This window comes from Macaca thibetana, chromosome 3 (genome assembly GCF_024542745.1).
Source record: "Macaca thibetana thibetana isolate TM-01 chromosome 3, ASM2454274v1, whole genome shotgun sequence".
In the NCBI taxonomy this organism is placed as follows: domain Eukaryota; kingdom Metazoa; phylum Chordata; class Mammalia; order Primates; family Cercopithecidae; genus Macaca; species Macaca thibetana.
In genome coordinates this window covers 114,253,970-114,275,037 of record NC_065580.1, presented here as the reverse complement: position 1 = coordinate 114,275,037, position 21,068 = coordinate 114,253,970, and the positions used below count along the sequence as shown (strand labels likewise).

Below are 21,068 nucleotides of genomic sequence, written 5' to 3'. Positions count from 1 at the left end.
GTCAGGCTGGTCTCAAACTCCTGACCTTAAATGATCCACCCATCTTGGTCTTCCAAAGTGCTGTGATTACAGGCATGAGCCACCTCGCCTGGCCATTTTTAAATTTTTAGTGGAGATGGAATTTTGCTGTGTTGCCCAGTTGGTCTCAAACTCCTGGACTCAAGCAATCCACCCGCCTTGGCCTCCCAGAGTGCTGGGATATAGGTATGGGCCACTGCACCCAGCCTGTCCTTGATTCTTATCAAGGAAAAGTTCTCCCTGGCCTTATGACTTCAGTTACCTTGGATCTATAGTTGACATTTCATGCTCAAGGTCCAAACTTGTTTTTCCAAACCCTTCCTTTTATAAATCTTATCAGCCTATACATTTGAATATGTAGGCTCAAACCTTTACTCCTTAATCTCTCCTACCCTCCTCCCTGCCTTCAAAACTTCTGATTCCCCATCCTAGATAATAACACCACCATCTACTAAGTGACCCATTTTGTACACCTCCTTGTTTCACTTTCACCACGTCCTCTCCTCAAGTCCTGTCAATTCCACTTCTGTGATGTGGTCCAGGCACTGCTTTGTGACCCATTTTGTACACCTCCTTGTTTCACTTTCACCACATCCTCTCCTCAAGTCCTGTCAATTCCACTTCTGTAATGTGGTCCAGGCACTGCTTTGGCCTAGCATCCATTCCATGGTCATTAATTTGGGCAAAGCCTCTGCTGAATCTTTACAACAGCCTCTAGTCTCCCTCTGTCCCACTTTAGGCCACACTGCTGCCAGAAGGATCTTTTTATAACACAGATCTCAGCACGTCATTCACCTGCTTCAAAGTCCTAGGATGACAGATGACCCCTTTCAGAGAATAACTCATCAAAATTATCTCTCTTTTGGACAGCTATTTAAAAAGAAGAGTCATACTCTCAGAGATCCTGTTATTCCACCTCTGGCAATCAAACCCAGTAATGTGAATTAAGGAAAAGGCTCACTGTACAATGATGGTTGATCTGGTTTGGATATTTGTCCCCTCCAAATCTCATGCTGAAATGTGATCGCCAGTGTTGGAGGCGGGGCCTGGTGGGAGGTGTCTGGGTCATGGGGGCAGATTCCTCATGAATGGCTTGGTAGCCCCTCAACAATAATCTGTGAGTGCTCACTCTATTAGTTCATGCGAGATCTGGGTGTTTAAAAGAGCTGGCATCTCTCTCGCTCCCTTTCTTACCAGGTGACACGCCTGCTTCTCCTTTGCTTTCCGCCATGATTGTAAGCTTCCTGAGGCCTCACTAGAAGCAGATGCTGGCACTATGCTTCTTGTACAGCCTGCAGAACTGAGAGCCAAATAAACCTCTTTTCTTTATTAATTACTCAGCCTCAGATATTCCTTTATAGCAAACAAAACAGCCTAATACAAAGTTCATAACAGCAAATAGTGAAGAATTTTGAACAACAGCAGCTAACTCATATTGAGTGCTTGGTATACAGCAAGCATGTGCTAAACACATTTCATAGCATTTAATTCTCGAAACAACTCTGTAAACATGTAGGACTGGGAGGCTAGGAATGATTAAGTGCCTTACCCAAGGTCCCACTATAAGTGACCTCACATTCTCTAACCCAGGTCTGACACCCAAGTTCATACTTTTACCTACTACAGTTTTACCTACTACAGGTAATGACTAAATAAGTCACTAGTCACGTACTTGTGGAAAGTTAATGTTAAAAATTAGTTACAGAACTGGACATGGTGTCTCACGTTGTAATCCCACCACTTTAGGAGGTAGAGGCAAGAGGATCGCTTAAGCCCAGGAGTATGAGACCAGCCTGGGCAACATAGTGAGACACTGTCTCTACAAAAAATAAACAATTGGCTGGGCATGGTGGCATGTAGTCCCCGCTACCCAGGAAGCTGAGGAGGGAGGATCACTTGAACCCGGACGGTTGAGGCTGCAGTGAGCCATGATTATGCCACTGTACTCCAGCCTGGGCGACAGAGCAAGACTGTCTCAAAAAAAAAAAAAAGTTATAAATACTACTTCACAACATGCTTACATTTACTATTATGTGAATAAGTGGAATACAACATGCAGGATAATTGTTTTAAATATAGAAAAAACTGAACATAGGTATGCTAAAATGTTAACAAATAGTAAAGTGATAGGATTAGAAATACTTCTTTCTTCTACTGTTGTGCATTTTCCAAATCCTAGTGAATGCATTAAACCTTCATGGACTCCCTCTTACCTACAGGATAAAAATCAGTTATTTCAGCACTGCCCCTAAGGACCACCCGAGTCCACACCATCTGCCCTTCAGCTTCTCCCCTATCCTGTCAGTCCTCCAGGCCTCGTGGTCTCCCCATTGCCGGGAAAGCCTTTTTCCCTCTTCCCCACCTGCCGAGTTCCTACTCATCCCTTAGGACCCAGCTTCATCCTGGATACCCTTCTGGATACCCTTCTGGATACCCATCCAGCCCTTCTGGATACCCTAGAGGAGCAAGCTTGCCTTACTCCGGGGACCCAGCAACCCGCTGTCCAGGAGCCTGCAGGTGGCCCCACGGCGCCCCGCCAGCGTGACGCAGCCCACGTGGTCACGGCCCGGCCCCGCCCCGCGCTCGCGCAATCCCCTTCTCAGGCTGCGTTAGCTTTTCAGGCTGCGCGGGTGGCTGTTCGGCCACCTTCCTAGGCAGGTGTATCCGCGACTTGCGGAGCCTTTGTCACCTTTCACTTCACGGCAGCGGCGCCCCGCCCACACCTCGACGCTTCGGACACCCAAAGAGTCGGAGGGTGGGAAAGTGCGTACCTTCTGGATCCGCTTTAGCGCCATCCTACCCCGCTGCCGGGGACCCTGGCGGCCCGGCCAGGGCTGCCTGAGGCGGCCCGCTGCCGGGTCAGCCGCCACCGAGCTGCACGCCGGGAGCCGCCTCCTGCGCTTGCGCGCGCGGGGAACTGTGGGGCCGTCGTCGGCGCGTGCAGAGCGTCCTGGCGCGGCCGAGGGGAAGCCGCGGGGCTGCCCCGGTTACGCTGGCCACCCGCACCCGGTCCTGTGGCTTCGACCACTGGTCAGCAGGGCCCCGGAGAGGCCAGCGAAGAGGAGGGGCTCGTTGGCTTTACCAGACGCGCGGAGCACCCTCAAGGTGCCAAACGCTCGCTTGCTCCCTGTTCCTACATCCTGGGCGTCTTCTCAGGCTGTCATATAACTCCTGAGAATAGTGGTTCTTAACTCTGTAAGTATACATACCCTTGTACGCCTTATGGCTGGATGCGTTACAGCCATTTCCATGTAGATGTCTGTGCATACGTGCACACGCACAACTCTCCGCAGTTTTGGAGATCTCCGTGTTCAGTCGTACCTCGCGTGATCTTGCACTGCCAATGTTGAGAACCAATGCCTTAGACTATGCATCACCCAAACTTAATTAGCTGTCTCCTTCCTGTTTTCCTAAGACTTGGCAGGCGTGTAGGTCAGAGTTGTTTAAACTGAGGGTTATGAACTATTTAGTGTGTCACGAAATCAATTTAATAGGTTGCAACCAACATTTGAAAAAAAAAAAGCCAGACGAAGTGGCTCACGCCTACAATCCCAGCACTTTGGGAGGCTGAGGCAGGCGGATCACTTGAGGTCAGGAGTTCGAGACCAGCCTGGCCAACATGGTGAAACCCCGTCTGTACTAAAAATACAGAAATTAGCTGGGCATAGTAACGTATGCCTGTAATCCTAGCTACTTGAGAGGCTACTTGAGAATCACTTGAACCCAGGAGGCAGAGGTTGCAGTGAGCTGAGATCGCGCCACTGCACTCCAGCCTGGGCAACAGAGTGAGACTGTGTCTCAAAAATAATAAAAAATAAAAATAAAAAAGAGAAAATAATGTCAGTGCCTTTCACACAGTGAAGGTAAGAATTGTGGAAGTTTTGTTGCTGTGTATACGTAGATGATATTTAATCTTCAGACTGAGACATGTTTGAGCATGAAAGTGGCTGTTAATATAATTACTCTGGGACCAAAGCCATAATTTAGGATTGTCTCCAGCCAGCCAGGACACATGGTCACCTCTATGTTTGTACTCAGGAAACAAAATGTATTATAGACATTTCAATGGTTGCCCAGCTTTGTCCCTGGCTTTCATGCTCCTATTCCCCCAATCTGTCCTCCACACAACTTCATAAACTGTCTGAAATATAAAGCTTACCACACTGCATCCTTACCCAGAACTCTTCAAGGAAGCCCAGTGGCCTATAGCATCACATTCACTGTCATTCAGGGGCCTTCAAAATCCAGGATCTTCAGCCAGGCACAGTGACTCACGCCTGTAATCCCAGCACTTTGGGAGATTGAGGTGGGTGGATCCCTTAGTCCAGGAGTTCTAGACCATCCCTGGGCAACATGGTGAAACCCCGTCTCTACAAAAAATACAAAACTTAGCTGGGCATGGTGGTGTGCGTCTGTAGTCCCAGCTACTTGGGAGGCTGAGATGGGAGGATCACTTGAGCCCGAGAGATCAAGGCTGCAGTGAGTTGTGATGGCACCACTGCACTCCAGGCTGGGAGACAGAGCAAGACCCAGTCTCAAAAAAACAAAAACTCAAAACAAAATCACGTATCCTCCAGCTTTACCTTCTCCTTCCTACCTCCAGCCCACCTGACTATCAAGTGTTTCCATCACCACAGCATCTACATTCCTTGACTAGAGCATTCACCTTCCAAAGCCAGCTCAAGCATCACCCATTGAACGGCCCAGGTCAAGCGCTTCCCCTTGGTGTCAAACATTTACAACAGAAATTTTTGTTAGTCCATGGGCCATCCATCCTCCTACATTATTGACATGGCCTTCCCTCCCCATAAAACAAGTGATTCTAGATTTTATAAATGTTTATATATTTATGTAAGAACATATAAATGATTATTTATGTGCTAAGAATATATATGGTGGTTTTGATGTGTCAAATCTCAAAAAGTATTTTTGGATGGTAGGTTTACTAATGTGTTAATTTCTAAAATTTCTACAGAGAATTTGCATCATTTGTATAATTCAGGAAAAAAAGAAACACAGGATAGAAAATGAAAAATTCTGTTTCTACTCCCTGTTGATAGTTTAGTGAATGGTTTTCTAAACTTTTTAGTATGCTTATATGTAATGTTTCATTTTCAACATTGAAATAATTTTAGATGTACAGAAATGTTGCAAGAATAATACACAATTGGTCAGGTGCAGTGGCTTATGCCTGTAATCACAGCACTTTGGGAGGTCGAGGCGGGTGAATTGCTTGAGGCCAGGAGTTCAAGCTTAGCCTGGCCAACATGGTGAGACCCCATCTCTACAAAAAATACAAAATTTAGCCAGGTGTGGTGGCGTGCACCTGTAGTCCCAGCTACTTGGGAGGCTCAGGCACAAGAATTGTTTAAACCCAGGAGGCAGAGGTTGCAGTGAGCTGAGATTGTACCACTGCACTTCAACCTGGGCAATGGTGAGACTGTGTCTCAAGAAAAAAAAAAAAAAGAATAATACACAGAAGATTTTTAAATGGATAATTTTGACTACATGAAAGTTTAAAACTTTTGTCAAACAACACCAACTAGAAACCAAAAAGACAGCACACAGAATGCGAGACAATGTTTGAAATAATAATATCTCACTACAGTCTAAGATCCAGAATATATTAAGAATATTTAGAACTCAATAAAAAAGACTAATAACCCAATTAAAAACTGGGCAAAAGATGTGAATAGAAATTTCTTCAAAGAAGATACTCAACTGGGCAATAAGCACATTTTAAAAAATCAGGCTGGGCGTGGTGGCTGAGGCCTGTAATCTCAACACTTTGGGAAGCTGAGGTTGGAGGATTGTTTGAGGCCAGGAGTTTGAGACCAGATTGGGCAACATAGCGAACCCCTGACTACAGAAAAAATTAAAAGTTAGCCAAATGTGGTGGTGTGCATCTGAGGGCCCAGCTACTCAGGAGGTTGAGGTGTGATTATTGCTTGATTCCAGGAATTTGAGGCTGCAGGGAGCTATGATTGAGCCACTGTACGTCAGCCCAGGAGACAGAGCAAGACCCTGTCTCTTTAAAAACAAACAAAAAAAAGGCTGGGCACAGTGGCTCACGCCTGTAATCCCAGCACTTTGGGAGGCTGAGGAAGGCGGATCATGAGGTCAGGAGTTTGAGACCAACCTGGCCAATATGGTGAAACCCCATCTCTACTAAAAATACAAAAATCAGCTAGGCATGGTGGTGCATGCCTGTAATCTCAGCTACTTGGGAGGCTGAAGCAGAAGAATCGCTTGAACCTGGGAGACAGAGGTTGCAATGAGCCGAGATTGTGCCACTGCACTTCAGTGACCTGGGCAACAGAGCAAGACTCCTTCTAAAAAAAAAAAAAAAAAGAGGCCTGGTGTGTTGGCTTACATCTATAATCCCAGCAGTTTGGGTGACTATCTGTGGTGGGAGGATCACCTGACCCAGGAGTTCAGGACCAGCTTGGGCAACATGGCAAGACCCCATCTCTACAAGAAAATTTTTTTTTTCTTCACCAAAAGCAGATACTTAAAAACATTGTAAGAATTAGTAGAGCACAGTGGCGCATGCCTGTAGTCCCAGCTATGATTGCTTGGGCCTAGGAGGTTGAGGTTGCTGTGAGCCCCATTCACGCTACAGCATTCCAGCCTGGGAAACAGAGCAAGACCCTGTCTCAAGAAAATAATAATCATTAGACATAAGGGAAGTATAAATCAAAGCCATAATGAGATACCACTTCACACCCTCTAGGATGGCTGTAATTAAAGGGACAGACGACAAGTGTTGACAAAGATGTGGAGAAGTTGGAACCCTCATACATTCTGGTGGACTATAAAATGGTACAGTCATTTTTGGAAAACAGTTTAGCAGTTCCTCAGAAAGTTAAGTGATGCCAAGTATGGTGGCTCACGCCTGTAATCCCAGTACTTTGGGAGGCCAAGGCAGGTGGAGCACCTGAGGTCAGGAGTTCAAGACCAGCCTGGCCAACATGGTGAAACCCTGTCTCTACTAAAAATACAAAAATTATCCAAGTGATGGTGCATCCCTGTAATCCCAAGTATTTGGGAGGCTGAGGCAGAATCTCTTGAACCCAGGAGGTGGAGGTTGCAGGGAGCCGAGATCGCGCCATTGCACTCCAGCCTGGGTGAGAGAGTGAGACCACCTCTCAAAACACAAACAAACAAACAAACAAAAATGGAAATTAGCTGGGCATGGTAACCTGCACCTGTAATCCCAGCTACTTGGGAAGCTAAGGCAGGAGAATAGCTTGAACCTGGGAGGTGGAGGTTGCAGTGAACCGAGATCGTGCCACTGCATTCCAACCTGGGCGACAGAGTGAGACTCCATCTCAAAAAAAAAAAAAAAAAGAAAAAGAAAAAGAAAACCTTGTTGTGCTTTTATTTCAATGCTGAATTATTTACAGAAAAACAGATAATACCCTTTTGAATTTAGTGTTCACACACAGAATTTCTTTTGCAAGAAACCTTCCATAACTTGTTTTAAACCTTTAGCTGTATCTTATCTAATTGAAAATAATCCTTTAGCCCTAGACAAAAATTTCCATGTCCATTCCTCTTAGAACATTTTACTGAGATTATATGATTAATGATTATTTGCTAAGATTAAGAGCCTTACTAAGTCCCTTACCAAAGTCCTGGGCCTTGCCAAGTTGTAAAGTAGGCAAGTTGAACAGTTCTCAAAGTCAAAAGAAGCAGTTTATAACTGTAAAACATTTAGCAAACCTAATATCTGTCCCGTATAATTTAGACCACCTGTCTACATTTTAACAACAACATTTGCATTTTACCAGTAATCTTTAAGACTGTTTTTATTTCTCAAGGATTAAAGTCACACGAACTAAAAGGCATTACAGCTTTTATTTTCCCTTCAAAAATATTTGATCGAAGCACTTATTTTCCTTTAGGCCAATTAATTAGATCTCTCTTTTTTTTTTTTTTTTTTTGGTTTCTTTTTTTTTTTTTTTTTTGAGACGGAGTCTCGCTCTGTTGCCCAGGCTGGAGTGCAGTGGCCAGATCTCAGCTCACTGCAAGCTCCGCCTCCCGGGTTCACGCCGTTCTCCTGCCTCAGCCTCCTGAGTAGCTGGGACTACAGGCGCCCACCACCTCGCCCAGCTAGTTTTTTGTATTTTTTTAGTAGAGACAGGGTTTCACCGTGTTAGCCAGGATGGTCTCGATCTCCCGACCTCGTGATCCGCCCGTCTCGGCCTCCCAAAGTGCTGGGATTACAGGCTTGAGCCACCGCGCCCGGCTGTTTTTTTGTTTTTTTGAGACGGAGTCTCGCTCTTGTCGCCCAGGCTGGAGTGCAGTGGCACAATCACGGCTCACTGCAAGCTCCATCTCCTGGGTCCATACCATTCTCCTGTCTCAGCCTCCCAAGTAGCTGGGATTACAGGCACCTGCCACCATGCCTGGCTAATTTTTTGTATATTTAGTAGAGGTGGGTTTCACTGTATTAGCCAGGATGGTCTCGATCTCCTGACCTTGTGATCCGCCTGCCTCGGCCTCCCAAAGTGCTAGGATTACAGACGTGAGCCACCGTGCCTGGCCTAGAGCTCTTTTTTTTTATAGACATCACACACAACACATGTATAGACAAACAGAAGCAGATCCAGTAGTTACAAGATTTTCTGTTCACCAATCTCCTAATTGGACTATTGGCCTCGAGTGGGGCCCTTTAAGAGCAGGGCTAGAAAAGCATGCAGTTTCCAGGGCCCAATAAACAGGGATAGCTAGAAGACAAAAACAGATTTTGAGGGGGACCTATCCGCTTTTAATTGCTGGGTTTTTATGAGAAAAACAGAGGTTTCTCCCAAAATGGCATGCATGGCACCTTTTCTGTTCTTCTCAAGGAGTCCCAGGCTATCAGAAATTATTTTAGGGCACCTCATGCGTGCATTAAGGGTAGCAAGACAAAGCGGAGAAAAGGAATTCAGTCAACTGGGAAAAAAATCTTTTTCCAGAAAAACAAGACCAAAGAAGAAAAAAACATAGAGGTTTAAAAAATATTCACTTTTTTTGTTGTTTTTGAAACAGTCTCGCTCTGTTGCCCAGGCTGGAGTACAATGGTGCGATCTTGGCTCACTGCAACCTCCGCCTCCCAGGTTCAAACGATTCACCTGCCTCAGCCTCCTGAGTAGCTAGGACTACAGGCAAGTGCCACCACACCCAGCTAATTTTTCTTGTATTTTTAGAAGAGACAGGGTTTCACCATGTTGGCCAGGCTAGTCTTGAACTCATGACCTCAGGTGATCTGCCCACTTCAGCCTCCCAAAGTGTTGGGATTGCCGGTGTGAGTCACTGCACTCGCCCCAGATATCCACTTTTAAAAAAAAATTTATATCCAGTGCTTTATTAAAGATAAACAGTCTTATAAGAGAAGTAATGTGTTCGCAGGCCAACAGAGAATGCATGTATATGAGAAAGGGATGTGTGAGGTCCCTGATCTGTGCTCGAAGGGAGTGGGCAGTCAGGCAGGGCCTTGGCCAAACAGTAAGGCAGATGAGGGTCCCTATCCTGGGGGACTCACTGCTCCTGGGTGCCCCAGGAGATGTAATCTGGCCGTGTGGCCATGTGGTACTCATCCATGAGCTGCTGCACAATCTCCCTGGATGTGTCCATCTCATCAAAGTTGTCCTTGAACATGTCCTCCTTGCGAAACGGCTCCAGGAAGGCCTCCCTCTTCCACAGCTTGTCATATTGGTGACAGGTTCTCTCGAAGAGTGAGGAGATGCTGGTGTGGTTGGCCATCATGAGCCCACTGACCCGGTGGGCCAAGGGCAGGTAAGGAGACTTCCTCGACAGGGCCACCTGGATGCTGGTGGGGCCCCACAGGATAAAGTTGGCCAACTTCCATTTCCGGATCCTCTGCAGGTTCTTGTGGACCTGGGTGGGGTTCACGTCTCCCTGGATCGTGTTAAGGATGGTGATGTAGGAGTGGTTGGTGTGGCGGTCTCGGCCTGTGGACACCATCACATTCTTGGGCTGCAGCAGCTACGTCATGACATCCAGGACCGTGATCTTCCTCACACTGGCCACCGACTGGTCCATAGTTAGCAGGGTGTAGCCGGTCATGAGAAAGTGGAGCCATGGTGTGGGAATGAGTGAGGCGATGAGGCTGATGAGGTCATTGTTCATGTAGCCGGGGTAGTGCAGGGTGAAGGTGCTGGCTAACATGATGGTGGACACCAGCTGGTTGGTCTGAGAGAAGGATGGGTTCTGGATATTCAGAGGGTCTATGGCAATCTGGTTCAGGGCTGTGTTGTGCAGCACCACCACACAGTCTGCATTCAGCATCAGCCTCTTGAGTGTGAGGAGTGAATTATAAAGCTGGATCACCACGTCGCTTATCTCGTCCTGGTTGAGAAACACTGAATATGTCTGCACCAGCTTCTTAGGATACCTATCATTCAGCCATTCTAAGAGGTAGGAGCCGAAGCCAGAGCCTGTCCCCCCAGCAGTGGACTGACACAGCACACAGCCATCTAGATTGTCACTACCATCTGCCTCTCAGTCTATGATGTTAAAAATGTCCTCATGGAACTTCTCTCTCTGGGAGAATCTGCTGGCTCAGTTGTTGCCAGCTCCTCCTCCATGCTCCAACAGGTAGATGTTCTCTGGGTTGTAGAGCTTGGGATAGGGGGAGTTGAGGATGGAGTGGATCACCCGGGGCTCCAGGTCCAGCAGCACGGCCCAGGGGATATAGTGCTCATCTTCTGCCTGTTAGAAAAAGATGTCCTTGTGGTCAGTGCCCTTGACGGCGAACTCCTCTACAGTACCCTCGGGGCTGATACCATGCTCAGTGCACAGCTGTTTCCAGAACCTGAACCCAATCTGATTGCCGCACTGGCCCAACTGTAGGGTGATGATTTCCCTCGGCATCACTCCTCAGGTGCCGGCGTTGCAGCCGCTCCCACCCGCAATGCCACCGCATGCCAGCCCCCCAGATATCCACTTTTAGTTAAGCCGAACTCTCTTTAAGAAAATCCTATTTTGGGGTCTGGGTGCGGTGGCTTATGCCTGTAATCCTAGCACTTCGGGAGGCCGAAGTGGGCAGATCACTTGAGGTCAGGAGTTCAAGACCAGCCTGGCCAACATGGTGAAACCCCATCTCTACTAAAAATACAGAAATTAGCTGGAAATCACTTGAACCCGGGAGGCGGAGGTTGCAGTAAGCCAAGATCGTGCCACTGCACTGTAGCCTGGGCAAGAGAGCAAGACTCCATCTCAAAAAAAAAAAAACAACCCTTTTTTTTTTTTGAGCTCTATTGCCCAGGCTGGAGTGCAGTGGTGTGATCGCCACTCACCGAAACCTCTACTTTTTGGGTTCAAGTGATTCTCCTGCGTCAGCGTCCTGAGTAGCTGGGATTACAAGCACCTACCACCATGCCCAACTATTTTTTGTAGTTTTAGTAGAGACAGGGTTTCGCCATGTTGCCCAGGATGGTCTAGAACTCCTGACCTCAAATGATCCACTTGCCTCAGCCTCCCAAAGTGCTGGGATTACAGGCGTGAGCCACTGCACCCAGCTCTGTTTTTGTTTTGTTTTGTTTTGTTGTTTGAGACGGTCTTGCTCTGTCACCCAGGCTGGAGTACAGGGCACAATCATGGCTCACTGCAGCCTCAACCTCCTGGATTCAACCAATCTTCCCTCCTCAGCTTCCTGGGTAGCTGGGACTACATGCCACCATGCCCAGTCAATTTTTTATTTTTTGTAGAGACAGGGTCTCACTATGTTGCTGGAATATAGGCATGAGCCACCACACCTGGTCAAGAAAATTCTTTTAAATCCTTTATTACCCAACAACATTAGCCATGCCAAACAGCCAATATTTCTGGCTTTTGAACATTACCAAAGATAACCTCCCAGGTGTTCAGAGAAAGGAAAATTTAAGGTGGTTCATGAAGGGGAAGAGAATCAACAAATGATAAAGGACACAAAGATATCAAACCAGAAAGGACTCATTCCCTAAGCCAGGATTGAACCCGGGCCACCACTGTAAAATGGCAGAAGCTAAAACAAAGCACTGCCATGTGGTTACAGGTCACACTTCCAAGGACGTAAAACCAGATGGAGGCCTGCAGCAAAGTTTGCCACTGGCCAGCTTGCTGGGCTTGCTTCAACAACAGGCCTACGGAGTCCTAGACCCACATCCCATCCCAAGGTACCCCTCTTTCTGACAGAACTATACAGAGAGACATGCAGAGCACACCAGATTGGCTACAGCTTAAGGCCAACCTCACAAATCCTTTTTTATTAATTAAAACTTTACAGATAATATAAACAGTGATCCTTATTCCCTTTCTAGTTTGTACAGGGAGAGAGAGGTCAAAATCCTGACTGGTTTAAAAACAAAAAAACAAAAAAACTCCTACCCTTTTGCTGACATGTCAGGCTTCTGGGTTCCCTCCCTGCTGAGCTCAATTCCAAGCCAACCAGTTAAGGTTTAGGAAATTAACTTCTCCCAGTTTGGAGGATACATCCCAGGAGATCATCCTGCAGCATGGGAACACAATCGCCCACCTGTAAAGAGAGGACAGAGGAGGAGAAAGGAATAAGAAGGCATTTATTTAAAGGAGCCCCAGGACTCAAGATGCATTTGAAAGATGTATGGCTACTCATCTAGAAAGAGGGGAGCAAGGCATCCCTGGTTCCTTTCTCTTCCTAGCAAATACCCAGGGTACGTGAGGGAGAGAAAGCGAGGCATCCCTCTTTCTTTTGTCCTTATATCCCTGAGTCCTGGCAACCATGACAGGATGCCTCCCATGGGTGTCAAAGTGGCTTTCACCCATGTTAAGTGGGAGTGGGGTAGAGAGTGGGATTATCTTATCTTACCCCTATATGCCCTATCTCCTCTGCTGTCAATAGTCTTTGCATTCCCTATACCTCATTGATGCCTTGAATACTAGCGTAACCTTTATCCATGAAATGAGGCTTAGTTTAATTGGCAGAAATTAGTCATGCTCACCTGCACTGTGCCTTTTAACTTCTGTTGTCATCTGACTCTGGATCCCTCAGATCCAGTTTTCTTTCCTAGGGCTTCGACCCAAAGCTTGGAATTGAGTTTGGGTCAAAATAACTTCCTCAGGATGTTGCACAGACTCCTTATCATAAGCTGAATGCTAAGGTTAAGCTGTGGAATTGAGTCCTTCTCCAACAAGGAAAAGAAAAGGGTGTCTTGGGAGTTGGGATCCTAGCCGAGTAAAACATCTTCTAAAAGGAAAAAAGCCTCTAGCATAGAGAAGCCCCCTCTACTTGCAGGGCTGTGTTATCAGGTTGGTACAAAAGCAATCACAGTCCTCGCCATTCTAAGTAATAGCAAAAACTGCAACTACTTTTGCACCATTGTACTCCTGGCCTGGTGGAGAAAAGGAAAAGAAAAACAGCTTAAATGCAGGGCTATGTTAACTACTGACAGGATGGAGAAAAGAAAAAGATGCCCGGGGAACAAACCTCTTATTCTTATGCAAATGAGTTTCTCCAACAGGAAACTTTTTTTTTGAGATGGAGTTTCGCTCTTGTTGCCCAGGCTGGAGTGCAGTGGCACAATCTCAGCTCACTCCAACCTCTGCCTCCCAGGTTCAAGTGATTCTCCTGCCTCAGCCTTCTGAGTAGCTGAGATTACAGGTGGATGCCACCATGCCCGGCTAATTTTTGTATTTTTAGTAGAGATGGGGTTTCACCATGTTGGCCAGGCTAGTCTCAAACTCCTGACCTCAGGTGATCTGCCCGCCTCAGCCTCCCAAAGTACTGCAATTAAAAGTTTCTCGGCTGGGTGCAATGGCTTTTAATTGCTGTTTCTACCCTGGGGTTTGGACTGAGCTGGACCTCTCAGCCAGAGGAGGGGAAGACTCCATGGTATGTGGCGTGGAACACTGGACAGACAGCTGCATGGGACCCTTGGGCCAGGATCCCCAGCCCCAGCTGGGAGGGGCAGGGAGCCACCACTTGCCCATCCTTCTCACGCATGCATCTGTAGCCATTGAGGTTGTAAAAGATAAGTGCCATTACAGTCCTGCAAAAAGAAGGAAAGTGCCATAGAAAAGGCTGAGTTGGACCAAGGCTGACATGCCCAATCCCTGAGAGCGATGGGGTGAGGGGGCGCAGTTTCCTTTATCCTCAGAAGAAGCCCGAGGACAAGAAGGCTCAGAAAGGAAAAGGAAACAGATTTTTTGGTGTGCATTTTACTCACCCCTCCTCATGTCCCTATGTGGGCCACCAAAATGATGCAGGATTTTTTGCTCCTTAGCTCTGCTAAAGTCTGGGTTCTTGTATCACAACTAGGAAAAATTAGGCACACAGACACATTGAAAGGTGAGGAGAGCACAATTTATTAAAAGAAAGCTCTCAGCAAAAAAGATAGGGTCCTGCCAATAGGCTCCCACCTCACAGATTGAATACCAGGTCAACACACAGGAGCTGAAGAGGCCAGGCTCATCTCCCCGCATAAGGCATGAATTCCTGGTGGCTCCATCCCCATTCTTCCAGTGTGCATGCGGGCCGTTAGCCACTCCACGTTGATTTCCCTTACTGCACATGTGTTAAGGGACAGAATTTTTCACCGTGGGCATGTTTAGGCAAGTACCCTGTGCACCACGACCTGTGTGGCATACGGCTGTCTCCTGGCTCTATCAGTAGTATCAGTAAAGAGACAGAAAACCTACAAAGAAACCGAAAAATAATTCTGGAGCTGAAGAGTATAATAACAAATAAAAAATGCACTGGAGGGATTCAAAGCAAATTTGAAGAGACAAAAGAATCTGTGAACTTGAAGATAGGACAATGGAAATTACCAAATCTGAGGAACAAAACCATCTGGGGATGCAGCCCAGTAGGTCTCAGCCTTATTTTACTCAGAGTCTATTTAAGATGGAGTTGCTGTGGTTCAAATGCCTCTAACACAAGTGAGATGAACTCAGAGAGGAGACTCGAACTCCTGACCTCAGGTGATCCGCCTTCCTCAGCCTCCCAAAGTGTTGGGATTACAGGCGTGAGCCACCTCACCTGGCCCTATTTATTTATTTATTTGAGATGAAGTCTCTGTGGCGCAGGCTGGAATCAGTGGCATGATCTCAGCTCTCTGCAACCTCCACCTCCTGGGTTCACACAGTTCTCCTGCTCAGCTTCCCAAGTAGCTGGGATTACAGGCATGTGCCACCACACCCAGCTAATATTTGTATTTTTAGTAGAGATGAGGTTTTACCATGTTGGCCATACTGGTCTTGAACTCCTGACCTCAAGTGATCTACCTGCCTTGGCTTCCCAAAGTGCTGGGATTACAGGTGTGAGCTACTGCACCTGGCTTGTCCAGTTTATTTATAGTGCTGTTCAGGCTGTCTATTTCCTTATGGTTCTTCTGTCTGATTGTACTGTTGTTGAAAGTGGGGTATTGAAGTTTCCAACTATTATTGTAGAAATCTGTATTTTTTCTCTTTAATTCTGTCAATGTTAGCTTCATATATTTTGAGGATCTTTTGTTTGGTGCATACATGTTTATCATTGTTATGTCTTCTTAGTGAATTGACTCTTATCAATATGTAATGTCCTTTTTATTTATTTATTTTTATGAGAAAGAGTCTTGCTGTGTCACCCAGGCTGGAGTGCAGTGGTGAATATTGGCTCACTGTGGCTTCAGCCTCCCAGGCTCAAGAGATCCTCCTGCCTCAGCCTCCTGAGTAGCTGGGACTACAGGTATGTACTACCACGCCTAGCTAATTGTGTTTATTTTTTGTAAAGACAAGGTCTTACTATGTTGCTCAGGCTGATCTCAAACTCCTGGGTTCAAGTAATCCTCCCATCTCAGCCTCGAAAAGTGCTGGGATTAAAGGTGTGAGCCACCATGTCAGGACTTTTCGAAAAAATATTTTAGTGTAAATTTTTAATAAAAAGATGGAACCAGGCATGGTGGCTCACATCTGTAATACCAGCACTGTGGGAGGCTGAGGCAGGTTATTGCTTCAGTCCAGAAGTTTGAGACCAGCCTGGACAACATGGGGAAACCTTGTCTCTACAAAAAAAAAAAAAGGCCAGACATGATGGCACATGCCTGTAGTCCCAGCTACTTGGGAGTTTGAGATGGGAGAATCACTTTTTTTTTTTTTTTTTTTTTTTTTTTTGAGGCGGAGTCTCGCTCTGTCGCCCAGGCTGGAGTGCAGTGGCCGGATCTCAGCTCACTGCAAGCTCCGCCTCCCGGGTTTACGCCATTCTCCTGCCTCAGCCTCCCGAGTAGCTGGGACTACAGGCGCCCGCCACCTCGCCCGGCTAGTTTTTTTTTTTTGTATTTTTAGTAGAGACGGGGTTTCACCATGTTAGCCAGGATGGTCTCGATCTCCTGACCTTGTGATCCGCCCGTCTCGGCCTCCCAAAGTGCTGGGATTACAGGCTTGAGCCACCGCGCCCGGCCGGGAGAATCACTTTGAGCTGGGAAGTTGAGGCAGCAGTGGGCCATGATTGCATCACTGCACTGCAGCCTGGGCAACAGAGTGCGACTGTGTCTCATAAATAAATAGATAAATAAACAAACAAATAAATAGACTAGTTCTCACTATGTTGCCCAGGCTGGTCTTGAACTCCTGGCCTCAAGTGATCTTTCCGCCTTGGCCTCCCAAAGTGCTGGGATTATAGGTGTGAGCCACAATGCCGAGTCTACAATTTCCTTATATGTCTCTTGTAACAGGGTGTCTTTTATTTTTTTGAGATGGAGTTTGGCTCTTGTTGCCCAGGCTGCAGTGCAATGGCGTGATCTTGGCTCACCACAACCTCTGCCTCCCGGGTTCAAGCGATTCTGCTGCCTCAGCCTCCTGAGTAACTGGGACTACAGGCACACACCACCACACCCAGCTAATTTTTGTATTTTTAGTAGAGATGGGGTTTTACCATGTTAGCCAGGCTGTCTCAAACTTCTGACCTCAAGTGATCCAACTGCCTTGGCTTCCCAAAGTGCTGGGATTACAGGCATGAGCCACCGTACCTGGCCTAAAATACTGGTTTTTAACCTATGAAATTGGCAATGATTTTGAAAAATTGTAAAAGTTATACAGTGTTGTGGAAAACTAGGACTATCAGTGTTGGTGATTTTGCTGGGAAGGCAATCTGTATATATGTGTGTATATGTTGTGTATGTGTATATTTGTGTATCTGCATATATGTGTGCAGGTATATGTATACATATGTGTGTATGTATAGAATGTATTTAAGTATATGTATATTAGTGTGTATGTGTATGTGTGTAGGTATACACATACACATACACAGAGTATATATGTATCAGAAGAGCCTTAAAATACTGATATCCTATTGATCTAGAAATTCAACTCTTCAAAATTTGGCATAAGGAAATAATCATTGGTGTTTATGGGATGTTTTGGCTATAAGGATATTTATTACTCACATTCCTTATAATAATGAAATACTGGTAGCAATATTTATGTCCAACAGTAGGGGTTGGTTAAACATGATGGTCTAACTATATAGTGGGACGCTAAAATTCATGTTAAGTATTCAGGCCATGGGAAAGTTTCCCCTTGCCCTCTGAAGGTTTCCTGAAAAATCAACTCACAAAAGGCAGATTATTTGAAGAAAAGGCATGCAAATTTTATGAATGTGTACACAGGGAGAATTACAGAATGATTTCCCACCACTCAACAGGGTTCAGAATCTTGTAGACCATCTTGGCAAAACAACTTACAAGAGGGGAGAAAGAGGAATTCTTTTGAGGGGCAATAAAGGATTACTAGGGAGAAGGATGGATCAGGGCACAGAGATTAACTTGTACGCTATCCTGTGAAAGGGTCTTTTCAGGTGTGGTTACATCCTTGGTCTTATAGGAAGGGCAAGAAAAACAGTTGTTCTCCTTGGAGTGTCTGGACTTTAGGCAGATAAAGACATCTTGTGTTTTGGGAGAAACCAGTGGGGAGGGAGGTCAGAAAGACCTTGAGGCTTCTTCAGTTCAGCACGTTAAAGTGCCATATTTTGGGGTTATCAGTTTCTGAACCAGATTTTATGTCAGTAAACATGTACTGCTTATTTTTAAAAGAATGCTTATTTTAGGCCAGGCGTGGTGGCTCATGCCTATAACCCCAGCACTTTGGGAGGCTGAGGCAGGCGGATCACCTGAGGTTGGAAGTTTGAGACCAGCCTGGCCAACATGGGGAAACCCCATCTCTACTAAAAATAGAAGAATTAGCCAGGTGTGGTAGTGGACACCTGTAGTCCCAGCTACTGGGAGGCTAAGGCAGGATAATTGCTTGAACCTGGGAAGTGGAGGTTGCGGTGAGCCAAGATCTTGCCATTGCACTCTGGCCTGGGCGGCAGGGCAAGACCCTGTCTCCAAACAAACATACAAACAAACAAGTTCTTTTAGTCTGATCTCCTTCATTTCATTACTCCCTTGAATCAGGCATTTAGGATTTAGGATTTCCCACTCCTCAAACTCTTCCTAACCCTGGTCCTCCTGGATTTGTCCTTATTTTGGGTGTCACGAGTTCCCATGGCTTTACTTATCGGCTCCCATTTACAGAGCATTAATTATCTTCTGAACTCAAGGCAGCAGTTACGAATTTCTTTTCTGAAGAGGACAAGGAGGCTCTGAAACATTGACTGGATTCCCAGGAGGAAAAGAGACCATGCATCACGCAATGTTTACTAACATTTAAAAATAGTTACAAATGTTAACTCATTTAATCTTCACAGAGAGGAAGGGACTTATTTGTAGCCTAATTTTCAAATAAGGAACTGTGGCCCTGGAAAGGTTCTATCTTGCAGGGGCTCCTGGGGCTGGTAATTGGTGGAGCCCAGATTCCAACACAGGTATTCTGGCTTCAGAGCTAAGGTTTTCATCACTGCTTTGCTGTCTTGTGTTCTTAATAGTAGTAAACATTTTAAAATAGTGGTTGTTAATGATATTTTAATTTTAATTTTAAAAATGAAACAGGGGCGGGGGGGCAGGGGGTCGTCTCAACATGTTGCCCAGGCTGATCTCCAACTCCTGGGCTCAATCGATCCTCTTGCCTCGGCCTCCTACGGTGGTGGGATTACAGGAGTGAGCCACTGCGTTTGGCCAGTGATATTTAATATAACACTAAAAATGCTATCAATAATGGTTTACATTGTCCAGAGCTTTTTATTAAGCATTTCCACTTAGATCATTTTTGGAAACTCATTTTGCAGAGACAAGAACTGAAGCTGAAAAATCTACCTGCCTAAGGACTCATAACTTGTAAGAGTAGCTGTGAAACCTCACTGGAGGAACTGCAGATTGATAATTTTTACTTAATAACACACTATAAAGAATAATAAAAGTGCTTCGCATTGCCTAGAGCCTCACAATGCCACTTTATACACATTTGACAATGGGTACCATCTCAGAGAGGCCAGCAACGTCCAACACACCACTGCAAGTAAGAAGTAGGAAAGTTATTGTTTTGCTTAATAATAACGCTTTACGCTCCAGGGCTAAAGAAAAGGCTTTTCTTACAGAAATTAAACTCCAATTACAGAGAGGTGTGAACTTCATTAAGGCCCTGGGGCTGGTTCGTGGCCCGGGGGCAGGTTATCCTGCAGCTTTGGCACCGCAGGCACCGCCCGGCGAGTTCCGGCCTCCGGGCACCTGGGCAGGTGGGCGTTGGGCGGGCTCCGGGCTGCGGACGGACCTGGCCGCCCCGCCCCGGCCGCCCCCGGGCTGCTCCGAGAGGACCCCGGGCCCACCTCACCCCACCTCCATCCCTGGAGCGCGTCCCGGAGCGGGCGGGCGGCCGGCGGGCCAGGCCCCTCCCCGGCGCCGAGCCGCGGCCGCGCGGAGGAAGCGGAGGAGGCGGGAGCGGAGACCTCGCTGCGCTCATGGCGTCGCCCGGGTGAGTGCCGTCTCGCAGGCCCCGCGTCCCCGCGGCTGCCGGCAGGAACGGGAGCGGGACCCGGAGCGGCTCTGGCCTGCGGGCTCTGGTCTGGGACGCGGCCCGGACCCGGCCAGGGGCGTCTCCGCCCGCAGGCCCGCCAGGCCCACGGCCCGCTCGCGCCGACCTTGGGCGGACGCGGCCGGGCCGACGTGGGGGGCGGGCGGGGGCGCCGGCGTAGGACAGCGGCCCCCCTGGGTGCAGGGGTCCGGGTACGCGGGCCTAGGGGATCCGGGGAGGGCGCGAGGCTCGGAGGTGCCCGGGGCGCGGCGGGAGCGAGGGCCTGGCGAGCGACTGGGGAACCGGGGTGCGGGTCCTCGCCGCGGCCCGGGGCAACCCGCGGAGGCCTGGAAATGCTTCACTCCGGTGCCTGGTGTCTGTGTTCCTGGGTTTTAAACTTGCTCGCGTTGGGAGTGGACGCTTGTTTGCCGCGTCGTTGAGACGTACCCAGAATGTCAGGTTCCGGGCAGATGCAGACCCTTTGCTGACAGCCGGAGAGCCGCTCCGGGATCTCCTTGGTCGGGGCCGTTGCCTACCGGCCTGCCTTGGGATGGCTGCGCTTATTCTGACATTACCTCTTTTCAACTTTTTTGATTTAAATGTTATTCCTTTTAGGAAATGATGGTGACACATATAGTTTGTAATTTTTGAGAAAAAATTCTCACTTGGCGAACTAAAACCTCAGTAATTCATTATTTTTTTGTTTTGATAATTTTACTAGTGCTGAAATCTGGGAACGGCAGTCCGACACTTTCATTTTACAGAGAAAGAAATTAGGCTCAAGGTCATCGCTTTAGTTGTTAGAATTATTTGACTGTTATTCATCATTCAGAGGGTCTTGGATCTAGTGGCTGTGATAGCCATTCAGAACAGTTCCCAAAGAGCTTTACAGGTGTGTGTTCGGTGGTGGGGGTGGAGAGGGGACGGTGCTGTGGGACCGGGATCATGGATATCATGCCTCCTCCAGATGAGGCCTGAGCCATGCCCTGGGGTGATTTGGCTCAGTACAGTGTGCCTGAATGAAGCAAGCTGAATTTGAACAACTCCTGCTGTCTTTCTAGGCTTTGGGGCAGTGGTCATTTCCAGGACCAGGCCTTTTCGTTGCCAGCTGACTACCCAGCACTTTGAGCTCATAAATAGAGTAAGCAGGGAACCATCCC

At 47.2% G+C, this 21,068-nt stretch overlaps 4 protein-coding genes and 1 pseudogene across 20 annotated transcripts in view; 3 read left to right on the top strand and 2 right to left on the bottom strand.

Annotated features, from left to right (window-relative positions):
- UBE2D4 (ubiquitin conjugating enzyme E2 D4 (putative)) overlaps positions 1 to 21,068 on the bottom strand; it is a 210,591-nt gene that overhangs the window by 24,354 nt on the left and 165,169 nt on the right. For 3 of the 6 annotated variants that reach the window (XM_050783452.1, XM_050783449.1, XM_050783451.1), the window contains exon 1: positions 3,228 to 3,339. In XM_050783452.1, the coding sequence (XP_050639409.1) occupies positions 3,228 to 3,269 (42 nt within the window). In that variant the 5' untranslated portion in view covers positions 3,270 to 3,339. Of the gene's footprint in view, positions 1 to 2,789; positions 2,909 to 3,227; positions 3,340 to 21,068 lie in introns of those variants that run through there. The other 3 variants (XM_050783450.1, XM_050783453.1, XM_050783454.1) reach the window with 3 other exon arrangements.
- Positions 1 to 21,068, top strand: part of LOC126950190 (40S ribosomal protein S17) — a 176,642-nt gene that overhangs the window by 113,701 nt on the left and 41,873 nt on the right. Inside the window, exon 1 of one of the 7 annotated variants that reach the window (XM_050783464.1) lies at positions 10,658 to 10,662. The exons of the other annotated variants lie outside the window; for them this stretch is intronic. The gene's annotated coding sequence lies outside the window, so the exon portion shown is untranslated. Of the gene's footprint in view, positions 1 to 10,657; positions 10,663 to 21,068 lie in introns of those variants that run through there. 7 annotated transcript variants of the gene reach the window in all.
- The window catches only part of MRPS24 (mitochondrial ribosomal protein S24), a 60,907-nt gene that overhangs the window by 1,101 nt on the left and 38,738 nt on the right, over positions 1 to 21,068 (top strand). The gene's annotated exons all lie outside the window — the stretch shown is intronic.
- Positions 2,941 to 21,068, top strand: part of URGCP (upregulator of cell proliferation) — a 47,481-nt gene continuing 29,353 nt past the window's right edge. For 2 of the 5 annotated variants that reach the window (XM_050783384.1, XM_050783380.1), the window contains exon 1: positions 19,778 to 19,869. Coding sequence is in view for 2 of the 5 variants with exons in the window: in XM_050783380.1 (XP_050639337.1) it covers positions 19,856 to 19,869 (14 nt within the window). In the remaining 3 variants the exon portion in view is untranslated. Of the gene's footprint in view, positions 3,214 to 15,592; positions 15,710 to 19,756; positions 19,870 to 21,068 lie in introns of those variants that run through there. The other 3 variants (XM_050783382.1, XM_050783383.1, XM_050783381.1) reach the window with 3 other exon arrangements.
- On the bottom strand, positions 9,468 to 10,963 carry LOC126950169 (tubulin gamma-1 chain-like; annotated as a pseudogene). The gene has a single exon (XR_007724076.1). The product of XR_007724076.1 is annotated as a tubulin gamma-1 chain-like (transcript).